At 45.1% G+C, this 27,750-nt stretch overlaps 2 protein-coding genes across 5 annotated transcripts in view; one reads left to right on the top strand and one right to left on the bottom strand.

Annotated features, from left to right (window-relative positions):
* LOC120937705 (protein FAM184A-like) overlaps positions 1–1,939 on the bottom strand; it is a 40,346-nt gene extending 38,407 nt beyond the window's left edge. The window contains exon 1 of one of the 2 annotated variants that reach the window (XM_040351126.1): positions 1,830–1,939. The gene's annotated coding sequence lies outside the window, so the exon portion shown is untranslated. The remainder of the gene's footprint in view (positions 1–1,829) is intronic. The other variant, XM_040351125.1, reaches the window with a different exon arrangement.
* A 155-nt stretch (positions 1,940–2,094) lies between these two features.
* Positions 2,095–27,750, top strand: part of SANBR (SANT and BTB domain regulator of CSR) — a 97,593-nt gene continuing 71,937 nt past the window's right edge. For 2 of the 3 annotated variants that reach the window (XM_040351124.1, XM_040351122.1), the window contains exons 1-3: positions 2,096–2,185; positions 11,431–11,595; positions 11,849–12,013. In XM_040351124.1, the coding sequence (XP_040207058.1) occupies positions 11,864–12,013 (150 nt within the window). In that variant the 5' untranslated portion in view covers positions 2,096–2,185; positions 11,431–11,595; positions 11,849–11,863. Of the gene's footprint in view, positions 2,186–11,430; positions 11,596–11,848; positions 12,014–27,750 lie in introns of all 3 variants that reach the window. The other variant, XM_040351123.1, reaches the window with a different exon arrangement.

Raw genomic sequence — 27,750 nt, 5'->3', positions numbered from 1 at the left:
AAGCGGAATTAAACCCTCCAATCCTTTTACCTGCAGCTGACAGTTTGGTTGAGGAAACAAGCAAATGTGACAGTTAGCAATCGCGGGGTCCCAGGAATGTAACTGTTTTTTTTAAACTGTTAAATTAATGGATTTAGTTCCATTTTATGATTTACTGCTGTTCAGGGGCTCTGGGCTTCAGTAAAATGGCAGCCTCCAGCAAGAGCCTGCGCCATCAAGGCCAGAACCTATCCGATAGGGGAACCAGCTTGTCAAGACACCGGCCATAACGAGAAGAAACAACCACGGCATCTATTAGCATTTTTATAGCACTGATCGCTGTATCAATGTGAATGGTCCCAAGAGAGTGTCAAAAGTGTACGATCTGTCCGCCGCAATGTCGCAGTCCCGATAAAAATCACTGATCGCCGCTATTACTAGTAAAAAAAACAAAAAAAACGCATTAAATCTATTCCCTTTTTTGTAAACGCTATAACCTTTCCACAAACCAATCAATATACGCTTATTGCGATTTTGTTTACCAAAAATATGTAGAAGAATACCTATCGGCCTAAACTGAGGTAAAAAAAAAAAATGTAAAAAAATTGTAGGATATTTATTATAGCAAAAAGTAAAAAATATCGGGGTAGATTCAGAAAGCAATTACGCCTGCGTATCCATAGATACGCAGCGTAATTGCTAAGTAGCGCCGATGTATCTACTTTCTGTATTCAGAAAGCTCGATACGCCGACTTTAGCCAAAGATACGACTGGCATAAGTCTCTTATGCCGTCGTATCTTAGGGTGCATTCTGACGCTGGCCGCTAGGTGGCGTTCCCGTAGTTGTCAGCGTAGAGTATGCAAATTGCATACTTACGCTGATTCACAAACGTACGCGCGCCCGACTGTAGTTTTTTACTTCGTTTGCGTAAGTCGTTTCGTCGTAAGGCTGCTCCTGCTATTAGGAGGCGCAGCCAATGTTAAGTATGGACGTCGTTCCCGCGTCGCGATTTTCAAATTTTGCGTCGTTTGCGTAACTCGTTCGTGAATGGCGCTGGACGCCATTTACGTTCACGTCGAAGCCAATGACGTCCTTGCGACGTCATTTACCGCAATGCACGTCGGGAAATTTTCCAGACGGAGCATGCGCAGTACGCTCGGCGCGGGTACGCGCCTAATTTAAATGATCCACGCCCCCTACGGGATCATTTAAATTACGCGCCCTTACGCCGGCCCCTTTTACGATACGCCACCGCAAATTACGGAGCAAATGCTTCGTGAATGCAGCGTAGCTCCAGTAATTTACGGAGGCGTAGCGTAAAAACGATACGCTGCGCCGCCGTATCAGTGCGCGCCCCTACCTGAATCTGGACCATCGTTTTTTTGTCGCTCTTTTTTTGTTCATAGCGCAAATATAAAAAAATGCAGAGGTGATCAAATACCACAAAAAGAAAGCTCTATTTGTGGGGGAAAAAAAGGACATCAATTTTATTTGGGTACAACGTCGCACGGCCGCGCAATTGTCAGTTAAAGCGACGCAGTGTCGTATTGCAAAAAAAGGTCTGGTCAGGGAGGGGGAAAAACTTTCCGGGTATGAAGTGGTTAAACCTACAAGTGCTTTTTTTCCCACTACTATTCCTTTATATTACATTTTGAAATATACAAATTGGGAGCCATGTGATGTCATAGCACATACAGAAAGGAGAGTTCCTTTAAATACGACAATGTGTATCCTACCATTTATGGAGGGACTACAACGTGCTGGGACTTGTAGTCCACCAGCAACCTGGTAACCATGCCCGCTCCTCATCTGTCACCCCCCAGAGCCCCCCTTTATGTGTAATAAATACCAGCCTCAGCAGGGTGTCCAGCAGGGTGTGTCCCCTGATCCATCCACATCCAGGCTCCGCCCTCTGCCCGTTGCTATGAGACGAATGGACGCTGAACAGGCCAGCCCGCTGCACTGCGGCAAGCCAACCAAGCTCGCTGCAGCCAAACCTTAGTGACGTCTCCCCCCTTCCTTATACAATACTCCTGGCCTGTCCATTCCTGCCTCCTCATTGGCTGGCAGCCACAGGCTTCTTCATTCTGGTTGGTGCAGTAGCCTGCAGGTGTGGTAAAGCAGGGTAGGTTGTCTTCTGCTAATCATTCTCCCCGGCTCCTGGCTTATTCTACGGATGGTGCAGGTGGCATCGCTGACTTGGAGGTACATGGCAGGGACACGCCCCCTCTATTCTATTAGTATTATATGGCAATGTATGGGATGATGCATGGGGTATACAGGACTCGATACACCTGTCCATATAGTCAGTGCATTGTCTTCATCATTACATAGAGATCAGTGTTCTGTATTGTAATATAGAGAATTGTAATCACTCACATCATTATATAGAGATCAGTGTGCTGTATTCTAATATAGAGAATTGTAATCACCGACATCATTATATAGTGATCAGTGTGCTGTATTGTAATATAGAGAATATTAATCACCCCACATCATTATATAGAGATCAGTGTTCTGTATTGTAATATAGAGAATTGTAATCACCGACATGATTACATAGAGATCAGTGTGCTGTATTCTAATATAGAGAATTGTAATCACCGACATCATTACATAGAGATCAGTGTGCTGTATTCTAATATAGAGAATTGTAATCACCGACATCATTACATAGAGATCAGTGTGTTCTATTATAGAGAATATTAATCACCCACAATATTATATAGAGATCAGTGTGCTGTATTGTAATATACAGAATATTAATCCCCCACATCATTACATAGAGACCAGTGTGCTGTATTGTAATATACAGAATTGTAATCACTCACGTCACATCATTACATAGAGACCAGTGTGCTGTATTGTAATATACAGAATTGTAATCACTCACGTCTCATCATTACATAGAGACCAGTGTGCTGTATTCTATAATAGAGAATGGCAATCAGGGCCGGCCTTAGGTGTTCAGGCACCCTGTGCGAGCTAATCCTGTGGCGCCCCCCATCTTCACCCTTCGCCCCCTGGTCACCTAAAATGACTTACCTTTCGGTGGACGGTGCGGCTTTGCATTTAAAAATGGCCCTGCCCGGCGCTTAGACGCCACTGCGCATGCGCCGTCTGCCCGAGAATAGCCAAGCGTTTTCTGGCTTTCCCGTGCAGCGGCGGCGCATGCGCAGTGTGCCTTTTGGGGCCGGCAGCAGCCATTTTTTTCAGGTGCCGCAACCGATGCATTGCTCTTCACCCAGTCCCAGGGCAGGGGGACATGGCAGCACCTGCTACTGTGACTCATAGGAGTCTGACTCCTGTGATGATCATGTGAGTAACTGACTGCAACTCACATTCTGCAAGCTGTGATGGCCGCACGGCGCCCCTGTTGCCCATGGCGCCCTGTGCGGCTGCACAGCTCGCACAACCCAAAGGCCGGCCCTGATGGCAATCACCCAAATAATTACATAGAGATCAGTGTGCTATTATAGAGAATGGTAATCACCCAGCACCATCTGGTTTTAAGATCAGTGCATTGATGATGACATAGAATGGATGGATATAGTGTGTGGATTATACTGTGATTATACTCTGTCAGTTATAGGATCCTGTACATGGCTCAGCACACACAAACACACATGGCTGTTATGCTTCCAATGTGACATTGTGAAAGGATCTGAAACATGAAGCTAGAATTCAGCATTTGATATTACACAGAAGAATACTCTTCAAATTCCTGATATGATTGGGGGGGGGGGGGCATATAATATAGAAAGGGGATGTGCTTACTTATTGTGTCTGGTCATATGATAATCCTAAAGTGTATCTAAACCCAAGAACAATAGTTGATAATATTGCAGCTAACCTCTCCTTAGATGAGGTGGCTGGTAATTCTGCTATTAAAGAGGAGCTCCAGTCTTCTTCAGAATAAAATAAAAGATAGCAGCTACAAATACTGTAGCTCACATGAGTCAAACACATGGCCTGCATGCCAAATCGGGCCCTCCAGATCATTTCATATGGCCCTCACACCTTTCCTGCAGCTGCTACATCCCCCTCTTCCCACCTCCCCTTTTCCAAGCAGCAGAGAGGAGCCACCACGTCTGAAAGTGACAACGTGGCTCTGAGGAAAGCACTGCCCATGGCACCTGAGAGCTGCGCTGTTGACGTCTTTTGTCAATAGCGCAGGTCTCAAGTGGTTGATCATTTTTTTTTTTTTTACTACTAATGGCGGCGATCAGTGATTTTTTTTCGTGACTGAGACATTATGGCGGACACTTTTGACACTATTTTGGGGCCATTGTCATTTTTACAGCGAAGAGTGTTATAAAAATGCACTGATTACTGTGAAACTGGCATTGAAGGGGTTAAGTGTTTCCTAGGAAGTGTTTATTACTATGTGGGGGCGTGGCTTTGCGTGTGACGTCACTGATCGTCGTTCCCTATGACAGGGAACATACGATCAGTGACAGCCACACTAGGAAGAACAGGGAAAGGTTTGTATACACTTACCTCTCCCCGTTCTTCAGCTCTGTGACCCAATTGCGGGACACCGGCGACGATCGGATCTGCATGTCCTGCGGGCTTGGTTACGGAGCACACGGCTGGGCTCTTAAAGGCGACGTACGTGCTTGTGCCCAGCCATGCCTATCTGCCAGCGTATATCGGCGTGAAGGGGTCCTTAAGCGGTTAAAGCGACGCAGTGCCATATCGCAAAAAAATGGCCCGGTCATTGGGCAGCCCATTCTTCCGGGGGTGAAGTGGTTAATGCAAATTCCTGACCGTCACTTGGTGGTTCGTGGCATGTCCTCACTCCTCATTCCTGCCAGTTTAGAGAACTTTAACTACTTAAGGACCCCTCACTGTAAATATACGTCATTTTTCTTAAAGATGGATATCTCGGTAACGGCAGCAGCCGCTGCCACAACCGAGATATCCATCTTTTCAGTGAGCGGTCCTCTAAACGATAATGGTGGTCTCCGCGGCGGATAAGCCACAAAATCACCGTTATCGGCGGCGGTGGAGAGGGGCCCCCCTCCCGCCGCTCTCCCGCACCCTCCGCCGCTTACCGGAGCCGTCGGCAGCGGCGGAGGCGATCGGGTGTTGTCTCCTGCTCGGCTGTGATACGAGTGAGGGCAAGATGGCCCCCACCCGTCTCCATAGCATAGCAGGGCGGAAGCAACGTCAAAACGTCACTTCTGCCCATGCTTCTTATGCCTTGTACACACGTTTTCAGCGTACATGTCTGCCCGGGGATTTCTGTATGATGGCTGTACACACCATCATACAGAAATCCGCGCGTACTCAATACGAGGCCGCGGCGACGTGCGCGGCCCTGCCAGTTCAATGCTTCCATGCATGCGTCAAAGTCATTCGACGCATGCGAGGGATGGCGGCCGCTCGGACATGTACGGTAGGTCTGTACAGACGACCGAACATGTCCGACGGACAGGATTCCAGCGGGCTGTTTCTAAACAAGTTTGGAAATATTTGCCCGCTGGAAAAAGGCCCGGCGGGCAAATGTACACTGGAATCCTGTCCGCTCGGCTGTACAGACGACCGAACATGTCTGCTGAAACTGGTCCGCGGACCTGTTTCAGCAGACATGTTCGGTCGTCTGTACGGGGCCTTAAAGTGACATTTTCTTGTTGTCATTTTTTCAAATGACAAATTTATTTTTTATTTTTTGCATTTTAAACATTTCTAAATATGAGATCTGAGGTCTTTTTGACCCCAGATCTCATAGAGGACCTGTCATGCTTTTTTCCTTGTAACCCTTTTTCTTTTATTTGTGTAAAAATTTATAAAATAAATAAAAAGAAATAAGAAAACAATTTTTTTTTAAAGCGCCCTGTCCCGACGAGCTCGCGTGCAGAAGCGAACGCATACGTGAGTAGCGCCCGCATATAAAAACGGTGTTCAAACCACACATGTGAGGTATCACTGCGATCGTTAGGCCTTGTACTCACGGCAGGACATGTCCGATGAAAACGGTCTGCAGACCGTTTCCATCGGACATGTCTGGCCGGGGACTGCCCGGGGACTTCTGTTCGATGGCTATACACACCATCGAACAGAAGCCCGCGCGTAAACATTACGCGGGGCGTGTCCGCGGTGTCGCCGCGTCGATGACGCGGTGTCGCCGCGACAATGACGCGGCGACGTGGGCGGGCCGCCTTAAAAATGCTTCCACGCATGCGTCGAAGTCATTCGACGCATGCGAGGGATGCGGGCGGCAGGACATGTACGGTAGGTCTGTACAGACGACCGTACATGTCCGGGCGGACAGGTTTCCAGCGGACTGTTTTAAAACAAGTCCGGGAAACAGTTGTCCGCTGGAAACCTGTCTGATCCGTCCCAAAATGGTCCGCTCGGGCCAACACACGGCCAAACATGTCTGCTGAAACTGGTCTGCGGACCAGTTTCAGCAGACATGTTTGGTCGTGAGTACGGGGCCTGAGAGTGAGAGCAATAATCCTAGCCCCAGACCTCCTCTGTAACTCAAAAGATGCAACCTATAGAATTTTTTAAACGTTGCTGTAACGGAATGACCCGTGAAAAACAGAGACTTTGGAAGAATGAGGGGTACTCCTGTGCTGGCGTCACCAAGGAGTCTTATGTCTAGGGTCACCTTATGTCCAAAAGGGCCATAGGGTGACTGAGAAATATTAATTAGAAATTACAGGACAGGGGACATTACTGATAGTTCATATTGCAGGATCTTGAGATATTGCAAGTTGTTGGTTAATTTTGACCCAACCAGTCAACCTAGTGACTAATTTCTCTGTGTAGACTGTTGACATGCTAATTGAGTCTGGTCCAGGATCTCTCATTATGTATGCTAAATACTGTTTTGTGTGTGGAATGGAACTTGTCAAGCTGTATGCGGAGACAGAACGTCTGTCTAAAGATGTGGATTGAGGGGAAATCATTGTGTGATGGTGTTTTGTTTGAATTCTGTTAATGAAGGAATGTGACTTCTCAGGTGGAGTGATTGTGACGGTATTGGTATGATATCCCCGTCAAACAGTCCCTTCTTCCCATAACAGTTCACAGAATCATCCACGCATGAGACAAGCTTACTGCTGGAACCAGACAGACTTTAATAGTCTAACACAGAGCTTATATGTGGTTACAACTGTTACAGTGACAATCTCCGCCCCCCCCCCCTTACACAGTGGGGGGTCTTCAATACAGATCCTTTGAAATAAGGATATTTCTTTGAACTAATCAGTATCTAGCCGGTTCGGCTCCGCTATGTTTAACCTGATCAGACACATCTCTTTAGACAATGAGATCAGTGACGCTAATTACTAGTTGTACTGAATACATTAACTAGACAGCTCGACCCTGCATATAGAGAGATAATTACCACAATGAAGCAATCAGCATAATTAACATGAGCCACTTATCTAATCACAGTACCCAGTAAACACAGGGCTTTTCCACACAACACACTAGAGCAATTAACATTTGAAACAGGACTGGCTGGAGAAGGGTAAATACCATTAACAGCCTTAAACAAGCAGGGAGGATTAACCTGAAGCATATAGGTAAAAAGTCCTTCACAATGGCCCCCCTTTTTCTCCCTGCTCCGGCAAACCCGGTTGGACCTTCCCTGGTCCAGTAGGGTTGACGGGTTCAGAGCTTTTAGTTCGAGGTTAACTCCGTTTGGCGTAACTGACCTCCCTTGGCAACTGTTTCAGACTCAGGTATGCCACCGGGTCGTCAGATCACACGCCGTTCAGTCCCCAAGTCTTGGTGCAATCTGCAGAGTCACCAGAAGTCAGTGTGAAGACGGCGAATGGGTCTGTGCGCCGCCATCTAGGTGTCCCGCTATGGGAGGGGGCAGGTTATGGCTCTGAAGTGACAATCACAGGAGATTCATAAAAAAAAAAGAAAAAGTTATATTTGTTGAAATGCTGTAGCACTGGTGCTCAGAGTCCGGGGGGGGGGGGGATCAGTGCCCCATAGGGTCAGCCACCCTCTGCTCCCTCCGCAGCCGCCGGTTCTCCTCTTTGAGCTTCTCCAGCTCCATCTCCAGTTCATGGAGCCTGGGGGGGTCAGCCCGCTGTGACCTCAGGTGGTTGTTCTCCTCCTCCATGCGGCTTATGCACTCCTCCAGCTCTATGTACTACGGATCAGATCCTGCTTGCTCATGTCCTGCAGGCTCTCCACGTGGTCCTTCATCATCAGGAACTGGGTGGTGGTGTAAGGGGCCACCGGTGGGCCCTTGGTGAACATCTCGGCCCGCATCTGGGACGCCCGCTGCGACTCCCTCTCCTCCAGTCGCTTCTTCTCCTCCCAGGTCAGCTGATTATACGGCTTCCAGGACCTCTTCTTCTTGGGGGGTAGCCGGCGGTGCCTCTTTCTGCCCAGCTCCCCCCAGGGCCCCTCCGGCTCATGGCTGTCACCCATGACCAGCTGACAATGGTGTTCCCTGTTGTCCGTAATAACAGATTGTACCGTGAGGGCTTCGTAAGGGGTGCCCAATGGTTCTTCCTGACCCAGCTCCTGGGGATCCCAAGCCGAGTCTACACAATGGGCTGCTGCTGGTGGGCGGTACCCAGGTTGAGACCAATTTGACCTGGTGTTGTCATTCATGGGGCAATTCTGCTTGAAGTGACCCAGCTGTTTGCACCGGAAGCAGCGTTGTTTGTTGTCCTCCTGGCGTGGATAGCAAGGGCTAGATGTCACCGGTCTGTTAGGAGGTTGGTATCTAGCGGCTGGTGGGTGTGAGGGCGCCGTTGGTCGTGGAGGTTGTACCTGTGGTGTGACCTGGTTCGTCTTGCGAGTATCCGCATATTCATCCGCCAATTTCGCGGCCTCTGGTAGAGTCATGGGCCTGCGATCTCTCACCCAGTCTTTGACGTCAGTCTGGATGTGATTGTAAAATTGCTCCAGGAGCATTAGTTGCAAAATGTCCTCTGCGGTGGTGGCCTGGCTGCTGTTAACCCAGTTAGAGGCCGACAGGGATAACTGGCATGCCCATTCCGCGTAAGAGTCTTCCGTGGTTTTGCGTGAGTCCCTGAACTTCTGTCGGTGGGACTCTGGGGTTACTGCATAACGAGCCAGGAGCACTTCTTTAACCCGGGCGTAGCTATGGATATCCTGATCTGGCACGGTCCGGAAAGCATCAGAAGCTTTGCCTGACAGTTTGCATGACAATATTGCAACCCACTCTCCTCTAGCTATTCGGTGCAGGTTACATTGTCGCTCAAAATCTGCCAGGTAGTTATCAATCTCACAGTCCTTTTCATCAAAAGCTTTAAAAGCGCTAAACGGAATCTTCCTTGCGTCTGCTGTGCTGTACTCACTGTTTGGAGGATGTGCGGCTGCTTGTTGGACTGCTGCCAGTTTTAACTGTAGCTCTGCGTCTCTTATTTGTTTATCCTTCTGTAGTTCTGCATCTCTTATTTGTTTATCCTTCTGTAGTTCTGCCTTTGCTAACAGGTCCATCACTTTCAGCACCACATCTGCCGTTGGGTTCGGACCGAACCATGCTAGCTTCTCTCCCATTAGCTTGTTGGCTGGTGGTTCCTCTTCCTGAATCACTGGTGTCTCCATCTCTTGTACTGCTGGCGTTGCTGCAATCCCGTCCTCCTGGTCTCGCTCCATTAATTCTGCTATGATGACCTGCTTGGTTTTGTTGCTAGCAATCCTTCCACAAACTTCCAGTAGTTCTTCCAGTGTCTGCTTGGAATCCGGATGTAAAGGGGAATAGAAGGGAAAATCCCACTGCTGCCAACCAATTGTTACGGTATTGGTATGATATCCCCGTCAAACAGTCCCTTCTTCCCATAACAGATCACAGAATCATCCACACATGAGACAAGCTTACTGCTGGAACCAGACAGACTTTAATAGTCTAACACAGAGCTTATATGTGGTTACAACTGTTACAGTGACAATCTCCGCCCCCCCCCCTTACACAGTGGGGGGTCTTCAATACAGATCCTTTGAAATAAGGATATTTCTTTGAACTAATCAGTATCTAGCCGGTTCGGCTCCGCTATGTTTAACCTGATCAGACACATCTCTTTAGACAATGAGATCAGTGATGCTAATTACTAGTTGTACTGAATACATTAACTAGACAGCTCGACCCTGCATATAGAGAGATAATTACCACAATGAAGCAATCAGCATAATTAACATGAGCCACTTATCTAATCACAGTACCCAGTAAACACAGGGCTTTTCCACACAACACACTAGAGCAATTAACATTTGAAACAGGACTGGCTGGAGAAGGGTAAATACCATTAACAGCCTTAAACAAGCAGGGAGGATTAACCTGAAGCATATAGGTAAAAAGTCCTTCACAGTGATTAGGTCATGTTAATTATAGACCGGCGCCAAAATGTCTGGAATGTTTAGCAATTAGCCCATCTGAAGGTGTATTGAAGCCCCCCAGGGTGTGATGTGTGGGTGGAGAGTTTGATTGTTCCTTTCATGCTTGAACTGTATATAAACTTGAGAGCTAACCATTAAACATGTGATACATTTGAAACCAGTAACAGAGCAAGTCTCGTTATTCTGGGAATTGGGATGTCTGATGTCTGTTGGATGGTTGGAGTGTCAGATAAGCTGTCGTGGGTTGATGGAAGGTCGTAAACGGTGGTGATCGTTACAGTCGCCTATGGAGATTTTTAAGGGTAAAAGTTTGACGCCATTCCACGAGCGGGCGCAATTTTGAAGCGTGACATGTTGGGTATCATTTAACTCGGCGTAACATTATCTTTCACAATATAAAAAAAAAATTGGGCTAACTTTACTGTTTTCTTATTTTTCAATTCAAAAAATTGATTTTTTTCCCAAAAAAGAGCGCTTGTAAGACCGCTGCGCAAATACGGTGTGACAAAAAGTATTGCAGTGAGCGCCATTTTATTCTCTAGGGTGTTAGAAAAAAAATATATAATGTTTGGTGGTTTTAAGTCATTTTCTAGCAAAAAAAAACTGTTTTAATATTGTAAACACCAAATCTGAAAAACAGGCAAGGTCCTTAAGTGGTTAAATGCTGGAATTTACATGGATAGTACGTGCGTTTTATATAAAGCTAATTATATTTGCATGTACTTTATCCTCTGTAGAGGTGGACAGTGACAAGTAGATATTCAGATCCCAGAGTCACTTGGACCTGTTAATGCTCATTGAAAGCTTTTTCTTTATTATATGTCAGATTAATACACTTGTTCAATCATTCATGCTTTTATAGTAATGCTTCTGCAGTAAAAATTGCTTTGCTCTGTCAAAAATTAGCATTTTAATTAATCCCCCAGCTTCTTTGTTCATGTAGAGGTGATTTTCTGCAATGCAGCTTTATTGGCAACGAAAGGGTTACACCAGCCTGGCAGCCTGTGCAGCTTATACCGGAGCACCAGCGGGCTACCATGCTGTCACTACATTATATATGAGCTCTGATTGGAATTAAACTGTTTCTGGCTTTTTTCACTTCCCAGGCTGGTAAAGGCAGAGCTTCTTTGATTGGATGAAGCAGCGACGAGCACCACCCTGCCAGCGTCCACTCCTGCCTGCAGCACCAGCCTGCCCATCCATCCACTGGCTTATTGCAGGGACTTTGTGCTTCTAAGCTGCCTGCAACACCACACCTTCTTTCTGCACAGGTAATCTGCCAGGGAGGTTAAGTATCTGGGGGGAAAGCCTAAAATCTGTCAGATTCTTCCCGATAACCTCATATTAATGTGTTATTTGTTGTTTAATCAGCAACTCACAATATGTAATAGAAAATAGACATTTTGGAAAAGCTTCAATTGGGCCAATACTTTTTTTTTATTAGTATTTTTTATTAATCACAGAAACATACATCTATGCAACAGTTTACTTTATTTTTTTTTATAGTGTTTTTTTTTTTTTTAGCTACCAAAACCGAAGATGAGCCGTGGATATTCAGAAAACAATAATTTCCCATATGACAATAACCAGATGGTTTTGGATATGATTTTATATTCCCTGGTTGGGGTCCCTCAGCCTATTAATTGGGACAGTGTGGCAAGGCTTGTTCCAGGGCACACATCTAAAGAGGTAAGCTGATTGTGTGTAAGTGTGTGTGTGATTGTGTGTGTACAGTAAAACCTTGGTTGGAGAGTAACTTGGTTTGAGAGCGTTTTGCAAGACAAGCAAAATGTTTAACCACTTAAGGACCGGACCAATATGCAGCTAAATGACCCAAGGGGTTTTTACAATTCGGCACTGCGTCGCTTTAACAGACAATTGCGCGGTCGTGCGACGTGGCTCCCAAACAAAATTGGCGTCCTTTTTTCCCCACAAATAGAGCTTTCTTTTGGTGGTATTTGATCACCTCTGCGGTTTTTATTTTTTGCGCTATAAACAAAAATAGAGCGACAATTTTGAAAAAAATTCAATATTTTTTACTTTTTGCTATAGTAAATATCCCCCAAAAACATATCTAAAATTGTTTTTTTCCTCAGTTTAGGCCGATACGTATTCGTTTACCTATTTTTGGTAAAAAAATCGCATTAAGCGTTTATCGATTGGTTTGCGCAAAATTTATAGCGTTTACAAAATAGGGGATAGTTTTATTGCATTTTTATTAATTTTTTTTTTTTTACTACTAATGGCGGCGATCAGCGATTTTTTTCGTGACTGCGACATTATGGCGGACACTTCGGACAATTTTGACACATTTTTGGGACCACTGTCATTTTCACAGCAAAAAATGCATTTAAATTGCATTGTTTATTGTGAAAATGACAGTTGCAGTTTGGGAGTTAACCACAGGGGGCGCTGTAGGAGTTAGTGTTCACTTTGTGTGTGTTTACAACTGTAGGGGGGTGTGGCTGTAAGACTGACGTCATCGATCGAGTCTCCCTTATATAAGGGATCACTCGATCGATACGCCGCCACAGTGAAGCACGGGGAAGCCGTGTTTACATACGGCTCTCCCCGTTCTTCAGCTCCGGGGAGCGATCGCGACGGAGCGGCTATAAACAAATAGCCGCGCCGTCGTCCCGGATCGCTCCCCGAGGGGATCCGACCGCCGCTTGTAGCGGGGGGGTCCCGATCGGACCCCCGACCCACGTCTAGGCAGGCACGTACAGGTACGTTGATGTGCCTGTCCGTGACATTCTGCCGACGTATATCTACATGAGGCGGTCGGGAAGTGGTTAAATAAGTTTTGACTTGATATACAAGTGATGTCTTGATATACAAGTAGCGTCATGTCACGACTTGTAATCCAAAGCACTTGTATATCAAAGCGTGTTTCCCCATAAGAAATAATGAAAACTCCAATGATTCATTCTACAACCATTTATTCATAAGTCCTTCAGTTTATAGTCCATATAAAAAGATTATAGAAATGCGATAGGTTGTGTAACCATAAAATGTCCGTCCACCAATGGAAGCCTCCACAAGGGGATTAGAAACAAAATCCAGCAAGAGCTACAGAGTATAAAAGAGAAGAGCGGCGCCTCTAAGTGTAGCAACATGGTTACATTTAACCACTTAACCCCCGGACCATTTTGCTGGTCAAAGACCAGATGACTTTTTGCGATTAACTGACAATTGCGCGGTCGTGCGATGTGGCTCCCAAACAAAATTGGCGTCCTTTTTTCCCCACAAATAGAGTTTTCTTTTGGTGGTATTTGATCACCTCTGCAGTTTTTAGTTTTTGCGCTATAAACAAAAATAGAGAGACAATTTTCAAAAAAATGAATATTTTTTACTTTTTGCTATAATAAATATCCCCCAAAAATATATAAAAAAACGATTTTTATCCTCAGTTTAGGCCGATACGTATTCTTCTACATATTTTTCGCAATAAGCCTTTATTGATTGGTTTGCGCAAAAGTTATAGCATTTACAAAATAGGGGGTATTTTTATTAATATTTTTTTTTTTTACTAGTAATGGCGGCGATCAGCGATTATTTTTCTGCGACATTACGGCGGACACTTCGGACACTTTTGACACATTTTTGGGACCATTGGCATTTTTATAGCGATCAGTGCTATAAAAATGCATTGGATTACTAAAAAAATGCCACTGGCAGTAAAGGGGTTAAGTATGTTCCCTGGGTGTGTTCTAACTGTAGGGGGGTGGCCTCACTAGGGGAATGACTGATCTTCTGTTTACACACACAGCTCCCGATCCTCGCTCTGTAACGAGCGATCGCGTGTGCCCGGCGGCGATCACGCCCGCCGGGCACGCGCACGGGAGTCGGGTGCGAGCATAGGGCGCACGCTCGAGCTTAGGGCGCAAGCGGGGGGCGCGCACGCGCCCCTAGTGGCCTGCGCGAGAGCCGACGTATAGCTACAGGATCTCGCGCAGGGGAGCCGACCGGCCGCCGTAAAAAACGTCGGCGGCTGGTCGGCAACCAGTTAATGAAGGTACAGCATTTAGCAACATATTGCTACACTTAGAGGCGCCTCTCTTCTCTTTTATACTCTGTAGCTCCTGCTGGATTTTGCTTCTAATCCCCTTGTGGAAGCTTCCATTTGTGGATGGACAGTTTATGGTTACACAACCTATCACATTGCTATAATCTTTGGACTATAAACTGAAGGACCTGTAAATAAATGGTTGTGGAACGAATCATTTGAGTTTCCATTATTTCTTATGGGGAAATTTGCTTTGATATACAAGTGCTTTGGATTACAAGCATGTTTCTGGAACGAATTATGCTTGCAATCCAAGGTTTTACTGTATGTTTGTGTGTGTCTGTTTAGGTGTGTATATGTATAGATGTTTAGGTGTGTATTTGTTACAAGAACGCGTTTTTTATCATAATGCAGTTGTCCCTACATGACACTTTAAAAAGTAAATAAAGGGTTCTACTCGGGTATCCATGTGAGCACATCACTGCTTTCATCCAGATAGTGTGATCCTACCACTTGTTGTCAATATTATGCACTGCTCAAAATTCAGAGTAACCAAAGAATCAATCCAGGACCATCAAAACTGTGGATCAGAGTCACGTTTTGCCCCGTACACACGATCGGAATTTCCGATGGAAAAAGTCAGACGGACATTTTCCATCGGAAATTCCGACCTTCTGTATGCCCCATCGCAGCCCTCAAAATTTCCACTGGCCTGCTAGCATTTGGCGAGTGGATTTAAGCTGGGGGCGAGTGATGACAGGGCTGCATGACCAATGTCCCTTCAATCTGTGCCTACACTTAGAGCCCCGATGCGATTGGCGGTCGAAGAGGAAAGGTGCATGCTCGGGAAAAGTAGTCTGGTGAGCCGCACACAGGCAGAGCAGTACATAGGTGCTCTCCTTACAATTCTCATTAAGCCATGGGACCTAACAGTATGACCTCTCTGAGCCTGCCCCCTCCCCCCCCCCCGACCAATGTAGCTGGAGAGCAGAGAGTAGGGAGCAGGAATTAATGAGTCAGGTGGAGGATTGCGAAAATTACCACTCCGGGTGTCCCAGGTAGGCAGTGCAGCGCTCACTGAAAGTTGCCCTGACATGAGAGTGGCAGCCTTCCAGTTTGTGCAATTTTCTTCTCCTTGTGCTCTATGTAGGTGTCCAGGAGTTCAGCCTGAGCACTGTGAGCAGACTGGTCTCAATGTGTGCTGTGCGGTGTCTATGTGCGCTGTGCTATGGTGTCAACGGCTGTGCAGTTGTGTGGATCTCGGCGCTGGATTGTACTCCCTCCCGCTGTGCTGCAGCTCCTCTTCTCACTGCCAGCCTGAATAAAAGGGGGAAGTGGGGACATGCAAGCGTTGAGCCGCACACACAGGCTCCTGATGATGAGATGAATAGGAGAGGGAGAGAGAGGATGGATGGATGGGAGTTGCAGAGGAGACAGCAAGAGAATGGGGAAGAGATCCAGTTCTAGTGCCCTGTCCCTCTGGTCTGCCCCCAGTGCCCTGTCCCTCTGGTCTGCCCCCAGTGCCCTGTCTCTCTGGTCTGTCCCCAGTGCCCTGTCCCATTTTGTTAAAGTTGTTTTTGGTAATATTAAATTGTGTAACTTGATTCTGCATAAAACATTTAACAGTGTCATTCCATGAGATAATCTACGAGGGCGTGTTTAGGGGCCCAATTAGGCGTGGAGCAGTGTATGAATTAGGTGGGGCAACTGGTGGCGAGTAACTCTTGAGGCCTGGCTAGTAGCTCAGGGCTTGAAATTTTGAGCCCTGCCCCATCGGATTATTTCCATTGGAAATTTCGATGAATTCTGTCGAAGTTTAGATAGAGAACAGCAAAATGGCCGCCATCCAACTTCCTGTGAAACTCTCACAAGTGAGAGACACAGGATCAGACTATAATGGTTTATGTTTTTTCTTCTTTGGCTTTTGATAAAGAGGGTGCGCTGAGTGCACCCCGCAGTTTAATGCCCTAATACCCCCTCAATGGAAGCCACATTGTTTACTTCAAGCGGGGGTTCACCCTATTAAAAAAATAAAAAAAAATAAAAATTATTATACCATTACATTCGGCATCGTAGCGCGAGCTACAGTATGCCGGTCTTACATTTTTTATCCCCGTACTCACTGTGCTATGGATCATTGAAGATTCCGGTGAATGGGCGTTCCTATGGTGAGAGAAGGTGATTGACGGCCGGCCCTGGCACGTCACGCTCCTCCGGAAATAGCCGAAATAGGCTTGGCTCTTCACGGCGCCTGCGCATAGCCTGTGCGCAGGCGCCGTGAAGAGCCGAGACCTACTCCGGCTGTCTTCGGGGAGCGTGACGTGCCAGAGCCGGCCGTCAATCATCCTCCCTCTCCATAGGCACGCCCATTCCCCGCGGGAGTCGGAAACTTCAATGATCGATAGCACAGTGAGTACGGGGATTAAAAATTTAAGACCGGCATACCGTAGCTCGCGCTACGATGCCGAATGTAATGGTATAATGATGTTAAGGAGGGTGAACCACCGCTTTCACCCATTAGGCCACAACAAAATGGCCGCTGCCCTACTTCCGGTTTTTCGGAAGTAGCTCACTGCCCCACTTCCAGTCCCACTAATAGGTCACCCTATATAACAGTACCCTTATTTTCCCTCTAATTACTCCTGAAGAAGTTACGAGAAGTGACGAATACGCGTAAGAGTATTACATAGAGTCCACCAAGAGGTACCGGAGGTGACGTTGGCGAACGCCCTGTTTTTATATGCCTGTTTTTATCACAACAATGTGAGTACCTAGTGTATTATTTTGTTTGAATAAACCCAATTTTAAAACGATACTGCACTATTGGCACTTTCATCTCCCTGGGTGCAAGTCACTGTCACTGTTTGGACGTGACTACCGAGAGGGATCTATTTTTTTCCAATTACAGTCCATTTTGATGACACCTTATGTGGATAAGACCAGAAAAGTGTACCTGGGTTTTTATGCTGTTACCTTACAGCAGTAAGGTAAGGGGACATCCTCACTTACTCTGAAGAAAACACCGGAAATCAACCCCTTTAGTCACGTCACTTTGGCATCTACACCAGCACTTTTATTTTGGATTTTGCCTGCTGCTATGTTTATAGTTATCTGCTGCATGGACATTTAACCTAGTTTATTACAGTCACTGGTGTGCTTCGCACGCTGTACACTTTATTGTGTATCAGTACGTTTGTTATTATTTATTTCACTGTATGACACCAGCACTGTCACTCTGTATTTCACATTTCTTCAGCTAGCTTTGGCTGCATTGTAGCACGTTTATTTTGATGATATTTATTTATTTGTATGGTATACCAGTATCATTTTTTATTATTGCTACTCATGATTAGTAGCCAGACTATATTTTCCATTTTTTCCATTTTTTTCCATATATAAGGATTGGCTACACTTCCTCTGCACGTTATCCCACTCCCTATTCACAGCGCAGCACTACCCCTTTATTCTTCATTTGTTTCTGGTTTGATACACTATTTAGTGCAGCAGCTGTACCCCTTCCTTTTCCCTTCCCCCCCACTCTTGTGGTAAGCGCGGTAATACCCACCCCATCACCAATCATAGATAGAGAACATGTTGTGTCAGAATTCCAATGGGATTTTTTGTCGGACAAAGGTTCGACCGTGTGTACGGGGCTGGAACGTGAGGGGCCTGGGTAGCAGAGTGAAAGAAAAAAAGAGTCCCGTTAGTATAATGTTCTATACACTTACAGTTTTGGCTCTGATTCAGATTGTCAGCTGTATAGTTTGGGTGAAACCACACCTATGTGCACTACTTAGCAAGCAGCCAGAATTTGTTGCCGGCTCCAAAGATATCTATGGGGTGTTTCCCTACGACTGTCTGGCTGCAGAGGGGAGCCAAGCATTGAGACCTGAACTTTCCAACTGTATTTCTCTAGAGGTTTCCAGGTGAGCACATCACTGCCTTCATCCGGATATTGTAACTCTAGAATTCTTCCATTTCTAGAATTTATACAGCTCAGGTGAGGAATTTAAGACCTTCGATGTTTTGAAAACTCGGTTTGATCTCCTTAACGTATATTTCTTTTGATATTTGCAGCTTAGGCATGCATTTCATACACAGTTCGAAATGCAATTTGTAACCTTCTACACCTCTACCCTTTAGATTGTATTTAGAGATGATACTCTAGTAGTTAAACCTCTCTGTTCATTCGGGACTGGAGGCTTTCAGATATAAATGGAGATTCGATTGTCCTGGGCTAGATGATGAGGATTGGGAGGCGAATTTAAGACCTTTGATGTTTTGAAAACTCAGTTTGATCTCCTTAACGTATATTGCTTTAGATATTTGCAGCTTAGACATGCATTTCATACACAGTTCGAAATGCATTCGGTAGCCTTCTACACCTCTACCCTTGAGACTGTACTTAGAGATGATACTCTAGTTAAACCTCCAATATATATAAGGTTGTGCTCTCCTCTGTTCACTCTGGACTTGTGGCTCTCAGATATAAAAGGACATTAGATTGTCCTGAGCTAGATGATGAGGATTGGGAGGAGATATGGGAATGTGCCTTTTTGCAGCTAGTCTCAGCTAAGGACAGACACATGGGCGTCCGCTCCATAGGGCAAGGGGGGGCAATTGACCCCCCCCCTGGAAAATCGAGAAGGTGTTGAAGAGTTTTGCGGCCACGAGCTGTCTGAGTGGTCCCAAGTTGGATGTCACACAGGCACAGCCAGCAGAGTGAAGCTGTCTCCTCTCCAGTGTTTATGTGTACACAGGGGGAGGGAACCTGCTGTGCCTGTGCTGCGCTGATAGCTGATCTGAGGTACTGAATTGGATGGGGGAGGGGGGTTTGTGCTGAATGGGGGGTCCATCTGTGCTGAAGGGGGGGTCTGTACTGAAGCGGGGTATGTGCTGAAGGGGGTCTGTGCTTAAAGGGGGTCCATCTGTGCTGAAGGGTGGTCTGTGCTGAATGGAGGGGTCTGTCCGGAATGGGGGGGTATGTGCTGAAGGGGGGTCCATCTGTGCTGAATGGAGGGGTCTGTGCTGAAGGTGGGGTTTGTGCTGAAGGTGGGGTCCATCTGTGCTGAATGGGGGTTCTGTACATTCTCTATGCTTTATTGATATGGGAATGGAGTGAAGCTGAATTATCTCAAGAGCTATTTCACACTGCCAGCTGACCACGTTATCGGTAAAGTGGCGCTTTACCATCGTTTTAGCTGCGATATTCGGCTGCTAGAGGGGTGCTTTTAACCCCCGCTAGCGTTTGAAGAAATGGTTAAATGCTACTGTTTATCGCCGCTGCTGAAGCGCCCCTCCCTGAAAAAAATTTAGAGGATGTCCATGGACAGACATTTAGGATTTTTGCATAGAATTTATCTTACTCCTGCACGGTTACACAGAATATACCACTCCGTACCTGCTGTGTGCTGGTGGTGCTTAACAGACTCCGCAAATCTCATACATATCTTCTGGCAATGCCCTCTTATTCAAATGTTTTGGGTGGCTGTAGTATCGTTTATCCACTCGGTGACCACTATCCAGATATCTCAAACGATTGTTGTCTGTTTGCTGGGTCTGGTAGACCCCCTAGCCTACCACAGAGCCTCAAGAACCCTTGTAGGATGGCTATTATTTTATGCAAGAAATTATTGTACTCAAGTGGAAGTCCAGTGCTCCAACTTTAACCTTATGGAAAAAGTTAATCAATTCTTAGCTTCCATTATACAAGGCCACTTATCTATCAAGGGGGTGCCCTAAAAAATTCCACAAAGTGTGGTACATGTGGATTGAGGCCCCTTCTACTAATGTGGACCCAGACCTTTCGGGCTAAGTAGCTCAAACCCCTGTGTTCCTGGCAAGCGTAAGAGCATGTTGTGAGGATCATACTTGATTGGAATTCTAGAGAATATAGATTTTCACCTTTTACCCAGTCCTGGATACTTTTAACCCTGAGTAGATGAACCCAGGCACTCTGTAGGAGTGCTTAAAGGAACACTAAGGGTTTTTTTTTTTTTAGATCAATTTATTGCTGTAAGTTAGAGCATTTAAATATCACTTACCTCGTTTTTCCTTTTGACCTCCAAAATACAGTAATCCAGGTTTGAAAATGCCATTTCCTGTCTCTCCTCTTCTTGCTTTCCACCAGCATCTGAGCAGTTTTGCATGGTGGAAAGCAGAATGTGCTCACCCCCTCCCTATGACTACAGCCCTGCGTGAAGATGCTCTCTTATCCCTCACAGGCATGGAGGCTAAGACTAATGGGAACTGTAGTTTCCATTAGGCCGTGTTGTAGCAAGAATGAATGCGCACCGCAAACCAGGAAGTCAGTGAGAATAATGATTCAGGAGTGACGGAGGTGAATAAAACAGCTCGATTTCAACAGGTATCAAACTAGTTATAATGCAAAACATTACTTTTTACTTTATCAGCTACTGTCAGACTTTAATTTAAGAGGAAAATATTTTTGTCTTTACAACCCCTTTAATTAATGGAGTGTGCGACCGGTTTCAGTGCCAGCTAGGACACTAGAGTTGTTGTTGCGTGTATGTTGTTTTTTCTATGCATATGTGCTGAGCCTGGTTATGCCCAATAGGCTCTGTTTTATACCAAAATTCTTCTAAAACGTGATAAAAATAATAATAAAAAATAAATTAATTATACAGCTGATTGCTGTCAAAAGTATGCACTGCTCACAATAATCAATAACAAAATATTGCCCCGACCACTATAAGTTAGGTAGATTGTATAAAATGGGAAACTTGCCATTTTTATTTCTGTTCATGCTCCTGTTGGAGAGGACTTACCCAATGTTTTATACTAGTGGCCAGCAAGACAGGAAGTGATAAGACTCAAGATTTCAACAAGGACACAAAAATCAACAAAATCAACAAGATTGGAAGTTGGGGAAAACTCCTCAACATATAAATAGAAAGCAATAAAACACTTTTTAATAACGGTGGAGGTTTAAGAATTCGGTCAGTTTCCTGCACCATTACTGGGAAAGACGTCCTCACTTTGTTCTCTAGTTACTGCAGTCACTGAGATGGGAATAATGGGCCAGATTCAGGTAGAAGTGCGGCGGCGTAACGTATCGTAGATACGTTACCCCGCTGCAAGTTTGCATCGCAAGTGCCTGATTCACAAAGCACTTGCGATGAAAACTACGCCGGCGGCCTCCGGCGTAAGCCCGCGTAATTTAAATGGGCGTGTGCCATTTAAATTAGGCGCGCTCCCGTGCCGGACTTACTGCGCATGCTCCGTTTCGTAACTCCCGCCGTGCTTTGCGCGAAGTGACGTAATTTTTTCGAACGGCGACGCGCGTAGCGTAATTCCGTATTCCCGGACGGCTTACGCAAACGATGTGAATTTTTTCATTTCAAAGTGGGAACGACGGCCATACTTTATACAGCAATACGATTGCTGTGTAAAGTTAAGGCACCAAAAACGACGACTAACTTTGCGACGGGAAACTAGACTAGCGGCGACGTAGCGAACGCGAAAATCCGTCGTGGATCGCCGTAACTCCTAATTTGCATACCCGACGCTGGTTTACGACGCAAACTCCCCCCAGCGGCGGCCGCGGTACTGCATCCTAAGATCCGACAGTGTAAAACTATTACACCTGTCGGATCTTAGTGATATCTATGCGTAACTGATTCTATGAATCAGTCGCATAGATACTCTGAGAGATACGACAAAGTATCTGAGATACTCCGTCGTATCTTCTTTGTGAATCTGGGCCTTAGTGCAAATCTTCTCAACTGGGAAACAGCCATTAAACAAACATACAAATATATTTATTTTGTATTTTTCTTTCTTGTGCACAATGCTTCTAATGTGTGTGTTCTCTCACATACTATAGTCAACTTTATGTTCTTTTTTTTATTATTTTTACATTGTACTGCACAGTCATTTTTTAAAAAAATACAACAAACAATATGTCAGGATAATTGACATATAACTGATGTAAACCTGTATGAAGTCTATACATTTGTTTTTTTAAGGCATTGGGAGATATTTGCTATTAGTAATTCATGCAGTGAGCAATGCCCTGCTCTATGACTCCATCACACCAACCCTCCATGTAACCCTAAAACGAATCCTTACCCTGATCTTCACTTTGACCTTAACACAAACCCTTATGATAAAACTAACTTTTATACTAACCCTCCCTGTAATCTTTACACTGACCCAAATACTAACTCAAAATAAGCTACACACTAATGCTTTTACTTGGCCTTCCTGTAACACTAGCATTAACCCTTTTGTTAACCTTCCCTGTAAGTTTAACACTAATCCTTAAACCAGTCCTCCCTGTAACCCCAACACTAACTCCTACGCTAACACTTCATGTAAACGAAATTCTAACCCTTTAACTAACCCTTCCTGTAACCCCAACACTGATCTTTATACTAATCTTCTCTGTAACCCTAATCCTTGTGCTAATGCTCCCCATAAGCTTAAAGCCGCGTACACACGATCGGTTTGTACCGATGGACTGTTTTCATCGGATCGTGTGTGGGCCCCATCGGTTTTATTTCCATCGGTGTAAAAAAAAATAGAACATGTTTTAAATTTTTCCTATGGATAAAAAAACAATAGAAAAATCCAATCGTCTGTATGGAACTCCATCGGTCAAAAATCCACGCATGCTCAGAATCAAGTCGACGCATGCTTGGAAGCATTGAACTTCATTTTTTTCGGCTCGTCGTAGTGTTGTATGTCACCGCGTTTTGGCACGATCAGATTTTAGACTGATGGTGTGTAGGCAAGACTGATGAAAGTCAGCTTCATCGGCAATCCGACGAAAAAATCCATCGGATTAGATTCCATCAGATATCCGATCGTGTGTACAGGGCTTAACACAAACTATTATACCAACACTTTCTGAAAGCCCAACACTAACCCTTCCAAATTTAAAAATGACCCATAGTTTCCCTACTCACCTTTAAAGTGCAGGAATCTGCTGTGCCAAAGACTTAGGCCTCGTACACACGATAGGTTAACCAGAGGACAACGGTCTGATGGTCTGATGGACCGTTTTCATCGGTCAAAACCAATCGTGTGTGGGCCCCATAGGTTATTTAACCATCGGTTAAAAAAAAGCCAACTTGCTTTAAATTTAACCGATTAATTCCTAACCAATGGGAAAAAAACGATCGTTAGTAGGCACAACTATCGGTTAAAAATCCACACATTCTCAGAATCAAGTCGACGCATGCTTGGAATGCATTGAACTTCATTTTTTTCAGCACGTCGTTGTGTTTCACTGCGTTCTGACACGATCGTTTTTTTAACCAATGGTGTGTAGGCGCAATAGACCATCAGTCAGCTTCATCGGCTAACCAATGACAACGGTTCATCAGACCGTTCTCATCGGATGGACTGATCGTGTGTACAAGGCTTAACCCTTTTAACCCTGATGATAGTATTGTTTATCCACTCGGTGACCACTATCCAGATATCTCAAATGACGGTTGTGTGTTTGCTGGGTCTGGTAGACCCCCTTGATTCCATCAGATATCCGATTGTGTGTACAGGGCTTAACACAAACCCTTATACCAACCCTCTCTGAAACCCCAACACTAACCCTTCCAAATTTAAAAATGACCCCTAGTTTCCCTACTCACCTTTAAAGTGCGGGAATCTGCTGTGCCAAAGACTAACCCTTTTAACCCTGATGATTTTGATTGTTTTGGGGATTGCAGCAAACGTCCCACACCAGGCACTTCAAAAAGTAACGTGTAAAAAGTTATAAGTTGTAAGATATTTTATTTCCTCATAAAAAAACTGCATGGTAAAAACCTAAAACAATGACAACGTTTCAAGCCCACGCCAACTCTTTTTCCAGCAACATTTGTTTAAATTGAAAAAAGCTAACGTGGCCCTGAAATGTGGCCTTTTTTTTTCAGTTTTAATGCTGTGCTGCTTTTATCGGGAAAATAAAATAGCTGTACTTTTTGAAGTTCTTGGTGCAGGACAGCTGTTGCTACAATATGTTGTGATTGGATGGCAGTGATATGGTGACTACAGTATAAGGCTGGATTCACACCTATACATTTTTAGTGCTTTTTGCATTTTGCAGATTTGCACTACAGAACGTCTTCCATAGGAAACCATGTTACATGGACTGTAGTGCAAATCTGCAAAATGCAAAAAGCGCTAAAAATGCATAGGTGCATAAGGCCCTATGGAGAATGTTTGGTCTACATTCTGGGATCATTGTTTTTGGGATAAAATATATGCTTTAAAACTTCAGTAACAGTAAATAAAAAAATTAAAAGTTTCGTAGAGTGCGTTTGTGATTAACCTGAGCACTAATTTGTTGAAAATTAGATATTAATGGATTATGCAAAAACATAAATTTCTTCTGTCTGCTATCACTTAGCTAGAATAAGATGCAAAGCCTCACACTGTTCTACAATTTTAAGAGATCAGTTTATTTTATTCTACTGATAATGTTGGCAATGAGTCATTTGAGTGGATGGCTCTGGTCCTGCGGGTGGCTGATTTCCCACTGTGCGCATCCTATGAGTCACGGGTCTAATAAAAGGCTGCATATTTGGGTCTAATAAAAGGCTGCATATTTGGGTCTTATAAAAGGCGGCATATTTGGGTCTAATAAAAGGCTGCACATTTGGGTCTAATAAAAGGCTGCACATTTGGGCCTAATAAATGGCTGCATATTTGGGCCTAATAAAAGGCTGCACATTTGGGCCTAATAAAAGGCTGCACATTTGGGTCTAATAAAAGGCTTCACATTTGGGCCTAATAAATGGCTTCACATTTGGGCCTAATAAATGGCTGCATATTTGGGCCTAATAAAAGGCTGCCTATTTGGGCCTAATAAAAGGCCACACATTTGGGTCTAATAAAAGGCCGCACATTTGGGTCTAATAAAAGGCTGCACATTTGGGCCTAATAAAAGGCTGCACATTTGGGCCTAATAAATGGCTGCATATTTGGGCCTAATAAAAGGCCACACATTTGGGTCTAATAAAAGGCCGCACATTTGGGTCTAATAAAAGGCTGCACATTTGGGTCTAAAAAAAGGCCGCACATTTAGGTCTGATAAAAGGCTGCACATTTGGGCCTAATAAATGGCTGCACATTTGGGTCTAATAAAAGGCCGCACGTTTGGGTCTGATAAAAGGCCGCAGATTTGGGTCTAATAAAATGCCGCGCATTTGGGTCTAATAAAAGGCCGCACATTTGGGCCTAATAAATGGCTGCATATTTGGGTCTAATAAAAGGCTTCACATTTGTATAAAACTGGCACTCAGTAGAGCTGAATAATACTAGAGAAAGGGGAAAACAGGTAACTGCAACAACCAATTAGAGTCCAGATTTCATATTATTATAAGTATGACAGTAATTCAAAATCTAAGCATAGATGTGTATGATCTAATGTACAAATAAAATCTAAGTCTAAGTACCAAATCCAATTACTTCTATTATGCACAAGAAAAAAATGTTCCTTCCCTTTCAGTGGGCTTTAGTGCTTGGGAGGCGGCGCAGCTTCTGTATCATGTGACCACTGGAATAGGCTCCCGCATTGGTTATATGATTGAGAGCTCATTCCGCTGTTGGACGACAGCTAAGTTAGTGTACTGGGAGAGTACAGTGAGCACGCTGTCAGCACAAAACCTCCTGCCGTTGTGAGTGCATATGTGCGGGGGTTGGGCATTAAAACCCACCTTTCTTGTGTTATGCTGCTATGTGGTCTTCAAGAGGTTAATTTCCCTGACTGAGCCAAAACCGTCTTCATTTGTGTCTCACATGCTCCATCTTCTAGACCAGGGGTCTCAAAACTTTTCAAACAAAGCGCCAGTTTATTGTCCTTCAGACTGTAGGAGTGGCCGGATTGTGGCCAGCAGGGGCAGAAAATGTCAACATCAGTGAGAGTAAATATGGCCTCAGGATTGGTGGTCAGTAGGAGTAGCGCCCCTATTAGGAGGAATAGTATCCCATAAGTGGTATCAGTGGAAGAAAGAGTGCCCCATTGTTGGTCTCAGTGGGAGGAATGGTGCCCCAAGGGCCGGATAGAAGCTAGCAAAGGGCCACATCTGGCCCTCGGGCCGCAGTTTGTAAACCCCTGTTATAGACACTGTAGCACACAGTGGGAGGATTTCAGCAATAGAGGCAGTGCTGCCTATCCAGAAAGCAGTGGGCAAGGTTGGGTGTAGCCAGATGCTGAGTTACAAGCTACAGACTTGTGAATTAGCAATGACAATTCTCATAGTCACACCACCTGTGACATTTTTTTATCCCACTGTAGTGCAAGCAAGCGCAGCCCACATGGCTGCAACTCTGCAGGTGCAGTATAATTGCCACCCTATTACAAGAAGGTGCATTAGGAGGACTTCACTGACAGGTTCAACAGGTATTTGTTTGCAAATGCACTTGAAATTATTTGTGACAGCCAGAGCTTTTTTTTCTCCGAAAATAGGTGCAGGAACTCAACCACGACCCCGTTCAGATTTCACAAACAGTAGAAGGGTCTTAAAGGGGCATTAAATACCAGGATTGCATTACATACAGAGTTCAGAGTTCAGGGGGGTTACACACAGAGTGCAGAGCTGTCACTTGTAAGCACAGAAACCAGACTTCTGTGTTTACAAGTGATTGTGGTGATCAGGCACCAAAGGGTCTGAGTCAGAGGTGGTGGAACTGAGTTCCCCCAAGTTCCCCCTGGAAAAAAAGCCCTGGTGACAGCATTCTGCTGTGAGCCACTTGTGCCTTGGACCCTAGTGATGTCAATAATCGTGGGGAATTTGTAGACCTTATCTGAATTGAAAGGAGCTCCAACAAATACTTCTTTATCAGGGATCCAAATGAAACTAGCAGTGCCTCTTTAAGCTGAGAAAGAGAAATCCCACCCCCCCCCCCGCTCCTGGCACTATTTCAGAGGTGTAAGAGCATCATCAAAGAGAAGAAAAGGTGCCTCCTTTAGTATGTAAATGAACAAGGCCTCAGCCAGCGCCACTCCAGCTACGTCTCCCTGACGTGTTTCGCCCTGCTCATCAGGGAATGGTCAAATCTCTATGACCAAGCCCCGGTGAGGGGGGCGAAACATGTCAGGGGGACGTGGCTGGAGTGGCGCTGGCTGAGGCCACATTTATCTACATACTAATGCATTGGGTTGGTGAGCGGCGCCTTCTCTTCTATTTGATAATTCTTTACCAGTGAATGTATACAGAGTGTCAGGCAGTGATGTATTTAGGTTTTGTGCTGTCCTAGGCCTGACTAAACTTGTACGACCCTAATTTAAATATGATCCACCCCTTCCTGTCATGGTCACACCCCTTCCTGTTTAAAACCTGCCCTGGGGACACTAGTTCTGAGGGCCTTGGGGAAGGAGGGGAGTTCCCTTAATCTGCAGAGATTTCCTCTCACTTCCTGTTTGGCTATGGGGCAGGAAATGAACGGATGGCAA

The sequence above is a fragment of the Rana temporaria genome, chromosome 4 (genome assembly GCF_905171775.1).
Source record: "Rana temporaria chromosome 4, aRanTem1.1, whole genome shotgun sequence".
Classification (NCBI taxonomy): domain Eukaryota; kingdom Metazoa; phylum Chordata; class Amphibia; order Anura; family Ranidae; genus Rana; species Rana temporaria.
The sequence above is the reverse complement of the archived record's forward strand: the minus strand, read 5'-3'. Positions and strand labels throughout refer to the sequence as shown.